The sequence below is a fragment of the Phalangium opilio genome, unplaced genomic scaffold, assembly GCF_054372755.1.
Source record: "Phalangium opilio isolate 3A_F unplaced genomic scaffold, DU_Popi_V2 ptg000048l_1, whole genome shotgun sequence".
In the NCBI taxonomy this organism is placed as follows: domain Eukaryota; kingdom Metazoa; phylum Arthropoda; class Arachnida; order Opiliones; family Phalangiidae; genus Phalangium; species Phalangium opilio.
In genome coordinates this window covers 2,271,657-2,288,341 of record NW_028324170.1, presented here as the reverse complement: position 1 = coordinate 2,288,341, position 16,685 = coordinate 2,271,657, and the positions used below count along the sequence as shown (strand labels likewise).

General features: G+C 37.0%; 1 protein-coding gene across 1 annotated transcript; it reads right to left on the bottom strand.

The window, feature by feature from the left end:
* Positions 1-798: 798 nt before the first annotated feature.
* On the bottom strand, positions 799-10,674 carry LOC149673624 (transcription factor ets-4-like). The gene is made up of 5 exons (XM_089839252.1): positions 10,566-10,674; positions 6,002-6,647; positions 5,713-5,913; positions 5,306-5,605; positions 799-2,322 (listed from the first exon to the last, which is right to left on the bottom strand). The coding sequence occupies exons 1-5, from the start codon at positions 10,605-10,607 to the stop codon at positions 1,913-1,915; spliced, it is 1,599 nt and encodes a 532-aa protein (XP_089695378.1). The 5' UTR covers positions 10,608-10,674; the 3' UTR covers positions 799-1,912.
* Positions 10,675-16,685: the final 6,011 nt, after the last annotated feature.

Sequence of the window (16,685 nt, the reverse complement as noted above, 5' to 3'; positions counted from 1 at the left end):
CCACCCTTATAGTACACACCCTGTATATTATGGTTTAAGAAGTGCCCGGGTCCCCTTGGCTAAGGCGAAACCCCCATCAAGGGAACAAAAACCTTAATAAAAAGTGTCATACTTAAAAGCTAGCTAGCTCATTGGACCAAGTCATCTTGCGACTTATTGCCACTTATCTAACGCCTTTAAATGCATAGAGGGGTACTTACCGTTTCTACGTTACTTACGTATTTAATAATATCAAAATTGCACATAACTGAGAAATATATTTCTTGAGGCGTCCAGGAATTCAAAATAATTCTAGGATAATTTCTAGGCCTATATAAAAGAAACAGTAAGTGTTAAAATAATAATATTTATTATAGTAAAGGACATACTAAATTATTTCACAACATTATGCATTGCATATAAACGATATAACAGCTACCGTTGTATGAAAAGAAAGAAAAAATATTTAAATAAATAAATAAATTCTCTTTGTGTCTGCCCTGTGTTTCTTTAAGAAAACCCACGCAAAAATGGCAACGTGGGCTCGCAAAACCATAGCTGGGTTATTCCCAAAAAATATGCCTTTGGTAAATTCCCCTAAAAAAATTTTAATGTAAATAATAAAATAATGTGAGAATGTCAAAAGATCAAAATATTTCTCAATATTTCTTCAATCTCTCTCTTTCTCTCATTCTAAGAATAATTTATTATTTAAAAGTCCCATCTTCCTTGTTGTTGTTTTTATTGACGTCAATGTTTAAAGAACAAATACCTAATTTACGTCATCAACCCCAAAACAAACCACACACAAAAATAAAATTTATGATTATTTTAAATGTATTTATTTTAATTAAATACAAAACTTCGCGTGTTGTATAAAAAAAGGTATTAAGACACAGAGGTTAAAGGTCACTTTACGAGGTATAGGAGTACTACTTTAAAATTAATCCATCACCACTAGCTAGCCTCGAAATTATAAATATAAAATGATAGGGTGTTATTCAATCATTAATTAATAAAATAAAAAAATAATATACATTAAAATTTAACGACGCCGTAAACTCATATACTCGAGTACGCATTCGTTAATTAGTCATTAGTAATACAGTATTAATTGATTATATAAAAATAATATGGTTGTTCTTAGAACATACCCGGACAATATATCATAGATATATAGGAAAACACTTCGCAGAATTTCCAAAATATTGACTTTTTTTTTATTTTTTTGGGACAAAATAAAAATTTATTTCTATTTGATAAAATAGAAATTTAATTTTACGAAATTGTTTTTAATAGCGAACTCTGAATTTAGTTAAACTCGAGAAATAATTAAATGTTTCAAATTAATTTTATTAATAATCCCCACCCGGGGGATTTTAAATAATTAAAATAATTATTTCTCTTTTTATTTAATTAATAAATTCGGCTCAACTAAATAAAAACAATTTAAAATATACCCAAAAATAAAGCCTCATTGGTGCGAAAAAAATGATTTGAAATAAATTCATAATGAAATAATAATAATATTAAAAAATAATAATAAAGTTGTGGGTTGCGATTCGTGAAAAATAATAATTATTTCAATTAATTTTCTTTCATTTTCTTTTTTTGTATTTAATGATTTAAGATAAAACCGAATTATATATCTAAGTAATTAGGTAACCAGCCCTAATTACTAACTAATTAAATTTTGTATTTAGAGAAAACCTTGGAAGATTATGAATGAAATTTTAATTAAGGAAGTTCGTTTTATATAATTTTTCTTTGATTTTAAAACTAACCGTTTTAAAAAATAAAGTTTTTTTTGTTGCGAACTTTGAAGTGATACCCTTGGAAAGATAGAATTAAGAACAAATTAGTCCAGCTAATTTGGGGAAAAGTTTTAACATGACCGGTTTAACTGAACCAGTGGGATACGTGATACAAACCCTTAAAGACAATAAGGGTGGCAAAATTGATAAACCAAACGTTGGGAACGTTCGGTTTTCTTCATGATGCCTTTTTTGTAATATTGTCGAATTGATCGACTTAATTTATCGTAGTTCATGGCGGGACGGTTCTTGCGTTTGCCCCAAAGACGAGCGACTCGAACAGAGTCCTCAATTTTGAAGACACCCTTCGAACGGTCCAACCAACGAATACTGCTCCCGTACAAGTGACTCTGGTTCAAGAGTTCCTTCAAGAATTGCCATAAGTGGATGTGAGAGTGAGAACCGGGACGACCCGTCGCCCCTAACACTCCCGCTGCACCACCACTGGCCAAAGGAAGGACCCCATTGGCTGGAGTACCACTCGTACTAACACGAGCGTCCATCTCGGCGCTATCGTCACTAGCCTCGTCTTTTAATAAAGAATTAAATGATGGGACGGTTAATTACGTATGGTTTTTGAGGGTAAGGAATTGTGCTTTGCGGGTAAGCGAGTGGTCAAAAGCAAATGAAATGGTAAGCGAGTGGTGCAAAGAAGACCACCATAACCAGCAGTCGTGGATTTTCATTTAAAAATTCCCTGAGGGTCGTCTAAAGTTTTCCCCTGGATAATTTTAATTTCTACAAGGTTTCATTTGTAACTTATACGTTATTTTATCTCGTCGATATAACCGATAATTTCAACCAATGAAACCGATTTTTGCTGATATACAGGGTTTTCTGATAAGTCTGCCATAAATTACGGGGGATGTTCTTTTGGCTAATGATTTTGAGTCGAAAATGTAACCTCTATCTCCATTTTGTTTGATACAAGGCACAATGTTTTCGAGTTATGATTTAAGAGTGTTTTAGGGATGAATCCTTTAAATTAATTAAGAAACTGAAAGACAATGATTTCTAATTTTATTAAGGGGTCATCCTTAAAACACTCTTAAAATCATAACTCGAAAACAGTGTCCCTTAGGGCAATCAAAATGGAGAGAGAAGTTATACATTTTCGACTCAAAATCGTGCACCCAAAGAACATCCCCCTTAATTTATGCATGCACACTTATCAGAAACAAACTGTAAATAGGTAAAATAACCTCTAACCGATTAATCGATAAAAATTTATATTTTAAATTGAACCGATATGTGTTAAAGCATAATATAGGTCACCGATGCTTAGAAACGTTGGTTCTACTGTAGGAAAATTCCCAAACTAATATGGAATTACATGACACCCATTTTAAAAATGCCCGACTTGACTTTTCCAGGATTTCCAGGTATTTATAAAACCATTTAACTATCATCGTTTTAAGGCTGGGCTCTATCTGAATTAAGTTCATAATAAGAATAAGAATAAGAAACAAAAAAAAAATTCCCTGAAAATAATTATTACTAGGCCTACAATATCATTGTAATAAAAAAATAAATAAATATATTCAACCATCGTTTCAATTCGTTATTGAATCGAGACGGGAAATATTTTAAATAATATAAAATAATTTTTGCAAAATATTCAGCAAACCATGCCCCGTAAAAACCCATAAGAGTTAAAAACGAGTTTTTTTTAGTCTCCAAGAAGTACTTAGTAGTCAAATGACGTCAACTTATTCTCGGTACTAGGCTCGAAATGGCGCCAAATATGACGTCAGTCATATTATACGCCCCGCGGAAAGAACCAGTTTTTCGAGTGAAGGAAAAAATTTTCAAAAATTATCTTCTCGAAATAAATTCTAGTTCTTAAATAAAAATAAGCCCAAGAAGTTACCAAAGTTAAATAGAACTTTGAAAATAAGTTAAAGATGGAGGGGATAAAATGGGTCAATGGATGAATGGACACGCCGTGAAGAACACGGTGTTACGTCATCCGGAAAAATATTCCTTAGAACAAACCACCCAACCTCAATTCCCCAAAATTGGGTACAAAAAATATTTTTCAAGTTCAAACCCAATTTGAAATTATTTAACGAAAAATATAATTTTGTTATTATTTCCGATTTATTTCCAAACATTATTAAAAATATTTTATTTTTCTCATCCCTTGTCTCACTAAGGCACTCAAGAACTATAAAAACGTTACATTCGTCCCTAATTTTTATATTGTTTCAGTAAATACATCGTCGGTCCTAACAATACCTACAAAAATTATTTATACAAAAAAATACCTATTGAAAACATTTTTTCCGTCTGTCTAAGTCACTCAAATACTATAGAAACGTCCCTGATTTATATTATATGCATATAAAATTATTTAAGAACTACCTCAAAACTCTAAAAAAAAAATCCAAGAAACAAAGCTCCACTTCAATACTAAAACAACTTGATATTAATCCCTTAAATTCAATTATAATTACAAGATAAGTTTATAGCGAAATAAGGCCTTTGTTCGTGCTATCATTTCAAACCATCACAAAAAAAAGAAAGAGATGGAGAAAATTGTATAATTTTCATCTCAGAAAAAAAAAGAAGAAAAACCTTAGCTATATTTCTTGTCTAGTGACCCCCTGGGGAACGAAACTGGTTTCCTAAAATCAAGTTTCATAATCTACCCTTAGAAATATTTTCAAAGTCAAGAGCGACGCTACGCTACACGCTAAAAAACCTAACCTTGTCTTTATCGCATCTTCAACCTGGATATAATTACAATCTAGAATGTACCTCTTTTTAAAAGTAAAAAAACCTGATTTCTACCTAAATATAATACCAATCTAAGATTGCTTACGAAAAAGGGACTCTAATATAAATTTGATTTCGGAGAGAGAAAATTTATTAAGGATTCTGAAAAGAAACCGGGATGGGGGGGGGGGGAAGGTACCTTTCAGGTAAGAGCCGAGGGGATGGGGGTTCGAGAAAATTACGCTTTAGGTTGGTTTTGTCTAGAGGGAAGGTGGCCCCTCTCAAGGCGGAGTCACATTCCAATGTTTCAGACGGTGCCTCAAGCCCTAAACGACGCCATTGCAATTTTTACAGCCAAGTTTATTTTTTTCTTACCCAAAATGAAAGCGGCAGGTTCCTGCCTTTAACTGTATTTAACCTTATAGTAACGTAACGTCAAGTGACAACTCCCCTTACTTAAACTCCAACCGGAATTTGCTCAAAGTTGGAAAGCACTTTGTATGATTTTAATTATAATTTTAAAAGGGAATTCTCCGATAGACCTATTTTTTATTGAAGATGCGGGTTTGATACGAGACAACATACATAATAGGCCAATTTTTTTCTTTTTTTTTTTAAGAAAGTTAGTAATTAAATAGGCGTTATTTTAAATACCACCACGTACCAATGTGAATCAACCCAAAAAGCAACCCGGATCGAGACAATTTGGAGCCAAGGCATAATGATGAAACTAGCTTGTTTCTACCATGCGTGCGATGAATATTTAGGCTTAAGTAAATCTAATAGGTAATTACCTTCGCTCGGGATTCCTTCGCTATTGAAATCGCTGCCAGCAGCGTTCACTTGAATCTCGGGTACGACACTAACTCCTGGACTGGGCACATTGACATTAAGGGCCGTGTAGAATTGAGAAGGATGTTGAGGAGACAATGGTTGGTGACCATTAGGGGACATCTGTTGATGTTGGATGACACCGGATAGAGACGGTTCGGAGGAATGCCAGTGGTTTAAGATGGCACTCAAGTCCAGAAAGGTGTCATCTCCCTTGAAGGAAACTGTATGTGGAGGTGAATGGTGATTCCGGAGATCTCCAGCTGTAATTAGATTAGGTTAAAGGTCAGAGGGTTCCGCAGTTTAAAGATCAGGGGGTGCTATAGCTACTACGAGTAGGTTTAATCTAAGTAATTGAGAAGTTAATTACAGTTTTTCCATATCTCTAATTGTGCGTAGAGAATATCGCCACAATGGGGTGCGAATCTGCGCATCTGCTCTTCAGTAAGCGCGCAGAAAGCGGGTCCATCCAAACGGACCCTGTCCATTTGGGCGACTGGTGGGAGATCATATTGACGCAGGATCCATCCAATCCACGAGCGGACTTCTTCCGCGCTCCAACTTCGTGGATCTGTTATTAAAATAGAGTGTTCACAATGATAAGTCACGGGTTATCATTTCAAGACTTTGGGTAGAAGAACCCTGACGCGAGAACTTACCGGAGCCTATGCCTAAAACGCCACAAGCGGCGCTGATATCTTTGGAAGCTTGTTCAACCGCCAAGCTTTGAAGTTGTTCCATCTTTTCCATGGACAACTGGCAGTTATTATTGTTGTTATGATGATGGTTGTGATGGTTTTGTACTTGTAGATTATTGGTACTTGGTTCTTGTTTGACGTCGACTGGTCTGAAGACGCAGTTATTGTCTCCTCCTCCTCCTCCGTTCTGGGTGTACGTGTCCATCGTCTCCCGTTTGATTTCGGTGACGAGGTATCCTTGATTCTTCGAGTGACAATTACTCGGTGGTGGGTTGATATAAGGCGGTGAGGGCATGACGCAATTTTGTCCTTGTTGTTGCGTTTGCGGTAATTGTTGTCTTCTAAGTTGGTTGTTGTGATTGTGATTAAGTGGTTGCGAAGGTACTTGCAAATGATGGTTCATGTGTTGGTCCGTTTTGGGTAAAAAGTCTTCAATGTAGAATCTTTGCGAGCAAAAAGAGCTCTCCATATTTTGGCTGTCTGGGAATGATAGGGTATTGGGCGTGTCCGGTTCTTTTAGCCAATCAAAATCGGGGATGTACCAGTTCTCTAGTTCTAAAGGGCTTGGGGGCGATCCTTGACTTGGACTGGGCACCAGTTGCGGTCGCTAAAAAGTAAATGGTACCCAAAATTAGTCCACGAAGCCACAAAACTTTCAAATTCAAATTGCCCAACTATTTCCAGCGATTTTCCTTGACCATTTTAGTAGGTCAGAGCTAGTTGTCAGTACTAAGAGTATATTTCTCAAAAATCTACTAGCCTAGCTCTGATTTCAATCAAAAAATATCCCGTGTAAAACATATATGACAGAATGTCATATGGGGGGATTTTTTAATAAACGAATATGAAAATATATCGCTTGAGAGATTGATTGTTAAGTTGTTGGGGTGGAAATCTCGTTCAATCAATATCGTAAGAGGCGTTGTTAGGAGGAGGGGTTAAAGGTCGCGAAACTATCTTCGTCAATAACTACCAGCAGCAAGACGTGAACGTACGTCATCAGTCATCTCCAGCTCGTGTCATTCGTAGTGGCGAGCACTGATACTTAAAATCGATTCCGAAAACCAGCTCGCTCAACCAAGCCCCCCCCCCCCATTTCCCCCTTCCGTACTGACTGGCACTTGAAAACCATTAACCTCCTAGATAGGAAACACGTGTTTTCGATTTGGCCACAGACTCTAAGTATATCACCGTTTTTTTTTTACAAGTACTTTCTGATGACGCAACCGTATGGATGGATGGATAAAGAAAACCCCTTACTGGTCTTCGTAACACGTGTCATCTACCAGACAAGGCTTAAGGCCTAACCCTAACCGCCCGACCGACCGCCTGTCAAGATAAACTTGATGCTAGCTAGCTAGCTAGCTCTACTATATATTTTTTATTCACCCCCGAACTTCTGTCGCACCAAAAAAAGAACCCAGATCGATTGAAAAGCCAATCTTTAAAAGAGTTCCATACATAAATAAGGCACAACGATAAGTATGATAGTTACGTATCACCTACGTCACTTCATGACAAGCTCCAGTTTGTAACAAGTGACAAACGTATGGAACATATCTTATGAACTTACGTTATTATCTCTTTACCTCAAGCTAGTTTTGATTGATTGTCAGCAAAATTATTTAATTACACAGCTTCATTAACGTATCTCATTAAGTACATATCATACTTATGGTTACTATCTTACCTACGGTTACATCTATAAATTTTTTTCTTAAAATATGGACAACTGTAGAAATATGTTATGGACTAGCAAACAATACTACAGACTAGTCTGTGGGTGTATTACCCCCGGGGGTTTTTTGGATGGAACCCCTGCTAAGGAATTTCAAATTCTGATTCAAGAATCGACTATAATAGTAATAATAATAATACCAAGGGTGGAATTGTATAATAATTGTAAAGATTTTGGGAGCAGTTAGAATCGAGAGGAAATGGTCGCTACGCTTTGGGGAAGGGAGGTCGTGTTGGTGACCGTTAAGAGGGGTTTTTAAGGGGTGGTGACAATGACAATAGTGCCGCCGCTGCCGCTTTCATGTATTTATTATATTAGGGAGAAAGCTAAATAAACTTTTTATCATTTATTTTTATTTCAAAGGATGTAGGGAAGTTAAAAATGAATTTCCGTTCTAAGTACGGAAGGCTTTAGTAGTAGTTTTATGGGGAATTTTTTATTTTTTTTGCATCATTGTCATTTTTAATACAAAAATGATTTCGACATCATATGATGATGATGAAATAAGCGTTAATTTACTACTGATTAAATGGGTTAGGCTTAGTAAAAATAAAACTAAGTTTGAAAAGAATGTATTTTTTTGTTAAGATATTATGGGTTTTTAATGGAATATCAAGTCATTTAATTAAATATTATGGGTTTATTTAAAGCTTAATAATTTAATTATGTTTGTTTATTATTGGTTTTTTTAAAGAATAAACAGGATTGGTTCACAGATTTTTTTTTCAATTTGAAAATATCAGTTATTCCCTGATACCCTAAAATCATTTTCCCTGATTTATTTTAACGTCTAAAATTCCCTGACACTCGATTTAATCTCAGGGATTTTTAAATCAAGTGTCAGGGAATTTTTTAAAATAACGTTTAAAATAAAAAGGATTGGTTCCAGATTTTATCCAATTTGAAAACTTCACTTATTCCCTGATAGCCTAAAATCATTTTCCCTGATTTATTTAAACGTCCATTTCAAAAAAATTCCCTGACACTCGATTTAAAAATCCCGGAGATTCCCTAGGTATTCAGAATACCTAGGGAATCTCAGGGATTTTTAAATCAAGTGTCAGGGAATTTTAGACGTTGAAATAAATCAGGGAAAATGATTTTATTTATATAATGCTAAATTTGGGTGTCTAAAACTACCTCTACATGATTTAAGGTTAAACAACCTCTCATTTCGTTACGGGTAAAATTTAGCAAACGCCCTTAAAATTTTGGGACGCCATTTTAAACTGATCTCAGCGCACCAAGGTAGTACAACCAAGTAGAAGATACCTTTAGTATATAATCCTCCAAGATGGAGATAGGTGGGCTAAAACACAACCGAGGGGGGCAGGGGAAGAGGGGATGGAAAGGTAAGAGAGCTCGCTTTTAAAACTAAAAAAACTAAAAAAAAAAAAAATGTTACATAAAAAAAGTTGTAAGGTAACATTCCTGAAGGGCACGGCCATGATAGTTAGAAAATGTCCCTCCCCCTTTTTCTCCTAGAAATTTAGATAATCCTAAAACACAAGACTGGTTTCTTCGTTTCTAAAATATCATCAGTTAGTTTCTAAGTTGCAACAACCTCCCCCTTCCACTCCGAGTCTCTCTTCTAAGTACTTATAAATATTAGGGACTGCCTTCGACACGCTGCAAATTTAAGTTGACTCGTTATATGTGGGTTTAACCTGAATTACAACATTTCTTGAGAGTGAAGATAAAACAGGACGCCATTTTTTAATTAATGACAGATAATATGGTGACGTCAATGGATTTTTTTTATCTTCATTTATCTTCTATTTTATTTTTTCTTAACTAGATTATAAAGTACTTTAAATACGTATATGGATGGCTTAGTTATTTAATTTTAATTTTTAAATTAAATTAATGTTAGTTTGAATTAAGTTCCGTTTTATTTCAAGTATATAAGGTGAAAGAAAATATGATCCACCGCCCTTGCCCGGGGCTATAATTTTTGTTTTTGTTTTCTACGATGAAATTATACAGGGACTACTTTCTTTCTAGGGTGGTGCTGTATTAATGCGCTGTAGATTTGGTATAGCCATTTGAGGGTATTTTTTTTTTTTCTTTTTTGAAAGCAATTTTCTAGAGCGATTCAGTTCAGACCCTCAGGATTGTAAACAAAATCATTTATATATATTCCAGACAGAAAATGATTAGTTAGGTACCCTGGTTCTTTTTTTTTTCTTATATTTTTTTGAGACAAAAATAAGAGCATTCTTCGAAGGGGTGTTAAATTATATAGTTGTTTTATAACTCTCCAAGAGATTGCTTAAGCTTTCCATGGTTGCATTTCACAGACTAATACGTAGAAAAATAAAAGAGAATTCAGAAACGAATCACATGTGAAGAAATTTTAAAGATTTCTCAAATAAAATTAAGTGTTAAGAAGATGCATAGCAATTGACTTAGTATCAAGTCCCCTATAGACTATAGTAGTTGCCTCAACACGTACCATGATCACATGATAATTGCATTGAAAACCATATAATCAAGTGATAATTATAAATATTAAAAACCATTTAACTAAACAATTTAAATTCAAATTACCCCTTAATTAAATAAATTAATTCCGAAACTTAATAACAACCAAGTGTCTCAAATACTATAAACGCCCCATCACAAACAATACCAAAACTAACATGAAAAATGTATAAAAAATAAAATTAAAAAAAAAATAAAACAACCACATTTAACTAAACAAATTTGAATTCAAAATACATAATTAATAACTAATTACGAGTAATTTCGCGATTAAATTAATTAATTAATCAATATTAAATCTACCTGATTATCGTTGGTTTTAGCTTGCGATGAGGACCGAAACATCTTGTATTCCCGACTTCAGCGTTTAAACTAAATTTTTACTAAACGAAAATTGGCAACAGGTTTTTTGTATTATGCCCCCCTCGCCCCCCCTCCCTGAAATACCAAAAAACCCACCCTATGGGATTTCATTCCACTTGAGAGAGCATTTTAAATCCCCCCCCCCCAACCAAACTGCGTTCTGAATATTATTACATACATCGCGTAACACGCTGCTGTTGCTCCTGATGCCTTGTATAAAGCAAGCTCTCTTTTTTTTTTTTTGCAGAAGGCTAAATTCTATGTAATCATCTTACGAGAACTAATCAACCAATCGTACTCCATTGACGTCATCAGAAAGATTCGGGGGATGGGGGATGGAGAGGGGGAGGGGGAGAAGGGGGTGTTGATGAGATTAAAAAACAAAAATCTAAATTAAACAGCAATGGATGGTTACATCAAAGTGTGCGATTGCTTGCTTGCTTGTTTGCTTGCTGGTTTAGAGGTTTTTATTTTCGGATTTCAAGGGATGGTGATACGTCAACGTTTATTGGGAAATTGATTTTCATTGTTTGGCATAATTTGAATTTCAAATTACTAGTTTGATTATTTTATTTTTTTTAAGATGGGTTTTATACTATGTATTTCCTTAATTTTGGTTTTTTCTAATAATTTTAGCTAAGACGTATTCTTTGAGACAAAGTTGTTTGTTTACTTGTTTATTTGGTATACTTGAGAGTGTGGTTTGTTTATGTTTGGTATATTTGAGAGTAATTTGTTTATTTGTTTGGTATATTTGAGAGTAATTTGTTTATTTGTTTGGTACATTTGAGAGTAATTTGTTTATTTGTTTGGTACATTTGAGAGTAATTTGTTTATTTGTTTGTTATATTTGAGAGTAATTTGTTTACATGTTTGGTATATTTGAGAAAATGGTCACAATTCGTTGATTTTCGAATTTGATTTGTCAAACTGTAAGGGTTGATTTAAATAATTAACGCTAGGGTAATTAAGGTTCATTATAAATGTCTTGTTGTTGTAATGTAACGTTGCTTCAACACTCAACTGTTCAACAATGATTTAAATTTCGGTAAAACCACCCAAAAATATTTAACCACTAAAATTCAATTAACCCGAGTATTTTTTTGGTCGAATAAAAACAATCTGGAATTCTAGATATTAGGAATATGTGGTGTGTGGTCAGTTTTAATTTTTTTCCAATGGGAATATGGGCTTGCAAGCCACTCGAAGGCTATCTTATCACCTTGAAAGAGAGAGAAGGTAGGTATCTCTCCCAAGGATGAATTGCGAAACTGAGATAAAATACGATCATCCTATCTCGCAATATTTATTTAATAAGTTGTCTTTACCTACCGCGACCTTTGAAAATTTATGTCTTCAAGGGTCAAAGGTTAACTTGTAAATTAATGACTGCCACGTGACGTGAAAAGGTTAAGTATATAAATATATATATTTAAAAATATTGGTGACGTCACTAGGGTCCCTTATTTGATAAGGAAAGTAGATAATCTAATCTATAACTGTTAAGTGTGCATATAATTTTTTCCTTTTTGAGGGGAAATAAATTCTATGTATTATTTAAGCTTTATTCTTGGAATTTTCTCGAGTGTTTGGGGTCTTATCATTTTTCAAAATATTTTCCTCTTTCGGTTGGTTAATAAAGGATTGCGTATTATTGCTTTACTTATAGCAGCAAAGGCCCGTCGCGATATTTGAATTACATTTCGGGTCGACATTTTTCAAGATGGCGGTAAATTAAATTTACCCCCAATATCCACTAAGCCCGTCTATGGGATACAGGGAACCATTTTACTAAATATTAGTGAAATGGTTGAAACGCGCCATCTACGTTATTCTATAAAAGTTTTTTACATTTCTGGCCGCCATTTTTCAAGATGGCGGTGGATTGAACCCCAAAGGCCACTAAGGTGACTAAGCCCGTCTATTTGATACAGGGAATCAGTTTACTAAATATTAGTTGATGTATTCACGTAGAGGTTAAAGGATTAAAGTTTGTATACTCTAACAATTAACTTTATTATAACTTTAGAAGTAGTACTTCGCGTTTACATTATATGTGATATTTATACAGTTTAAAAGCAATAATGATCATTACATGTCTGCAGGACTACCGGGACGAGTGTGTCTCTAATTTACTATTAACATCTATTTATATTCAGTTATTCTATGCTAAAGAACATTGTTTTTTATCTACGCGTTAGTTTACAGGTATAGAATAGGTCAATAATTTTATCGCCATAAAGTTAGTTTTTTTTATGTCATAGCAAAATATATCATCTCCCCTTTTCTAATTAAGAAGAAATGAACTTGTTATCTCAAGGTTGGTAACGTATCGGTACTCGTTTGGTGCGAGTGGATTTTGTTCGTGTTGCTGCTGTTTCGGTTGTGGCTTCTACTTCGAGTGGATCTGTTGCGTCGGAATTTGGCATCTGGTCTGGAGCTGCTGAATTTGGTGGTTCTTCATTTTGTGTGATCGGGTTGTTGTTGTCTGATGGTACGTTTTCAGATTCCCGAAGTTGCAAATTCATGGTCTCCAAGATATTCGTCGAGCTGATGGTTCGCTGGACATGATCGTCAAGGTTAGGGGTTGTATCTTCTGTACTACGTTTTCTGGTTTGTGATACGTGTCGCCTGATAGTCCCAGAGGTCGTTTGGATTTCCATCATAGTATTTCCAAGAAGTTTTGCGACAGTGCCTTCTATCCATTTCTCTCCTCTTGCGTAGTTTCTTGTCCATACGGTGTTTCCAATGGTGTATTTGTGGTTGAGTGGAGAGTTTGGAAAGACTTGTTGACTGTCCCTTTTTGTCGAAGGTTTAAGTAAGTCGAGTCGGCTTCGCAATTCCGGGTTTATAAAAAGTGACGCTGGTGAATGTCCTAGTTCATTGGGTGTGAGTCGATGAGTGAAAAGAGCTCTTGCAAGTCGGGATTGGATGGTTCCGTCTGATATTTTTGCGATGGCTGTTTTCACTGTCTGGACGGCTCTCTCTGCTGGACCATTTGATGATGGATGGTATGGCGCAATGGTTATATGCTTGAAGCCATTGCGCTTGACGAAGCGTGAAAATTCTTCGCTCGTGAATGCTGTAGCATTATCGGAAACAAGGCATTCTGGCAGACCATATCTTGAAAATATGTCTCTGAGCAAGGTGATGGTCGTCTCTGAGTTCGCCGATCTGACGGGAATGGCTTCAATCCAATTTGAGTATGTGTCCGTGAATACGAAGATCATGTGGCTGTTGATGGGACCGGCATAATCGATATGAACTCTTTGCATTGGTCTTTCGGTTGTGGGCCATTTTGAGGTGACCTGCTTCGGCAAGGTTGAATGTTGTTGGCAGGATCTGCAAGTTGAGACTGTGTTTTCGATGTCACGGTCGATTTTAGGCCACCAAACCTTTGATCTTGCCCTAGTCTTCATTTTCGTCATCCCAAAATGTCCTTCATGGAGTTCCGTGAGTATGTCTTTCCGGTACTTTCTTGGTATGACGATTCGGGCATTCCATGTGATGATGCCTTGGATTGTGGAAAGTTCATTCCGGCGTGTGTAGTAGTCCTGAACTTCGAATGTTGGAGATTCAGGCCATCCTGTTTTGATGCATTTGAGTACAGCAGATGTTTCGACATCTATGGCAGTTGCGGCACGAATCATGTCCGAGGTGACTGGTTCTGACGCAAAGGATTCTAATAGAAGGACGTATTCTGTCGGCTGGAGGGTATTCATTACTGTTACTGGTAACGGGAGGCGGCTCATCGCATCGGCGTTTCCATTTTTGCCTCCGGGCCGAAACTTTATGTCGTATGAATATGCAGCGAGGGTGATTGCCCATCTTTGGATACGTGCAGCAGTTGTTAACGGTATCTGCTTTTCCGGAGATAACAAAACGGTCAAAGGACTATGGTCGGTGATTAAGAGAAAATGTCTTCCTAGCAGGTATTGACGAAAGTGGGTAACTCCAAAGACTATAGCGAGTGCTTCGCGCTCGATCTGACTATAATTTCGTTCTGCCGAGCTTAAGGTTCTTGAAGCGAATGCCACCGGCCTGTCTGTGCCATCAGGTTCTGTGTGTGAAAGTACCGCTCCGACTCCGCTAGGTGAGGCGTCGCATGCCAATATCAGCTTTCTTCCAGGGTCGTAGTGGACTAGAACGGCTGGTGATGCGAGGATGTTCTTGGAGGCTTTGAAGGCTTGAGCAGCTTCTGGACTCCAAATCCATTTCTGTTCTTTGCGGGTCAATGCGTAGAGTGGAGCTAGTAATGTTGACATGTTTGGTATGAATCGTGCATAATAGGTGACTAAGCCAAGATAGGATCGCAATTCGCCAAGGTCCTTCGGTTCAGGTGCTTCTAGGATAGGTTCGACCAGCTTCTTGGATGGATGAAGTCCATCTGAGTCGATGACGTGTCCACAATATTCGACTGAGTTTGCCATGAAGATGCATTTTTCTTTCCTCAATTTAGCTCCAGCGTCTTCTAGGCGGGTGAGAACTTTGTCTAACGTGGCCAGGTGTTGCTCGTCGCTTGAACCCGTAATTAGCACGTCGTCTTGAAAAACTGCTATGCCTCTGATTCCGGAGAGGAGAAGTTCCATGACCCTTTGAAATGCTGCCGATGCTGATGAAACTCCAAAGGGCAAACGCTTGTAACGGAAAAGACCCTTTTCTGTATTGATTACTACTAAGCGCTGGGAGTCCTCATCTAGCTCGAGCTGATTATATGCATCCTTCATATCGAGCTTTGTGAATTTCTTGCCATTATTAAGGTTAGCAAACAATTCACTGATCTTTGGTAGTGGGTATTGCTCGGTGTCCGTGGCTTTATTGACGGTGAGCTTGAAGTCGCCACAAATTCTTGTAGTGTTGTTCGGTTTTAGGACAGGAACTATGGGGGCTGCCCATTCTAACGTTGCTACTGGCTCTATGATGCCTTCTGTTTGAAGTCGGTCAAGTTCTGTGTTCACCTTGTCTCGTAGTGCAAATGGTACGGGTCGAGCTTTCAGAAATTTTGGTATAACGCCATCTTTTTGGAACAGGTGTACCTTCGTGTTTTTGATGTGACCAAGGCCCTGCGTGAAGAGACTTTCGTGGGAGTGCAGAATGGATGCTAGGGTATGATCGGCGTCAGTTTCGTTGGTAGTGCTGTGAATGTTGGTCGCTGAAATGTGGATCATGTTGAATGGGCGGATCCAATTGCGTCCGCATAAAGTTGCTCTGTCTTGCGTGGTGATTACAAGTGGCAAATTTCTGGTGGTTCCTTCGTACGAGACATGGACGTTAATGAAGCCAGTGAGTTCTACGAGACCTCCATTGTAGTCACGCAAGGTTAGTTCAGTGGGACTAATGGTAGAGAGCCTGCAAGGTTCCATTTGCTGTTGATAAGTCTTGAAAGACATTAAGGAGTAGGCAGCGCCGCAGTCAACTTCCATGCGAATAGGTTGGTCGTTGATGATGAATTCATGATAGAATGGCTCTGGTGGCGCTGGTAAGGCAGTGACTTGAAAGAGGTGGTACTCTTGATGACAATCGGTCGTTGGCTCGGCAGATTTGTTGGAGTCTTCGACTGTGTGAATCTTTCGGTAGGCTGGCGGTTGTTTGTGATTGTCTGAGGAAGTGGACTTCCGGTCTCTGGCAGCTGTCAGGCAGATTGCAGCTAAATGGCCAATTTTGTTACAATAGCTGCATTTCGCTGAACGGAATTTGCAGGAATCCGCACGATGGGAAGTTTTACCGCATCTGTAGCAGGAAGGTTTAGTGATAGACGTTCCTTCATAATTACGTGAAACGTTGTGATTAGATCGTGATGGCGGATCATTGTAAGGCTTCTTGTGATGCTTGTACACTTTGTGGACATCAGTGGGGGTTGTTTGTGTTGATCCCGCCAATTCCCGTAGGTTATTTGTAGCTGATTCGACCGCCAAGGCAACGTCTTGGGCCTTCTGTAAGGTTAGCGGCTGGGGTTCGGCTAAGAGACGGACCTGGATGGCATTATTTTGAATTCCAGCGATGAAACGGTCTCGTAAGGCAAGGTCCAAGTTGTCATCAAAATTACAAAACTCGGCTAAT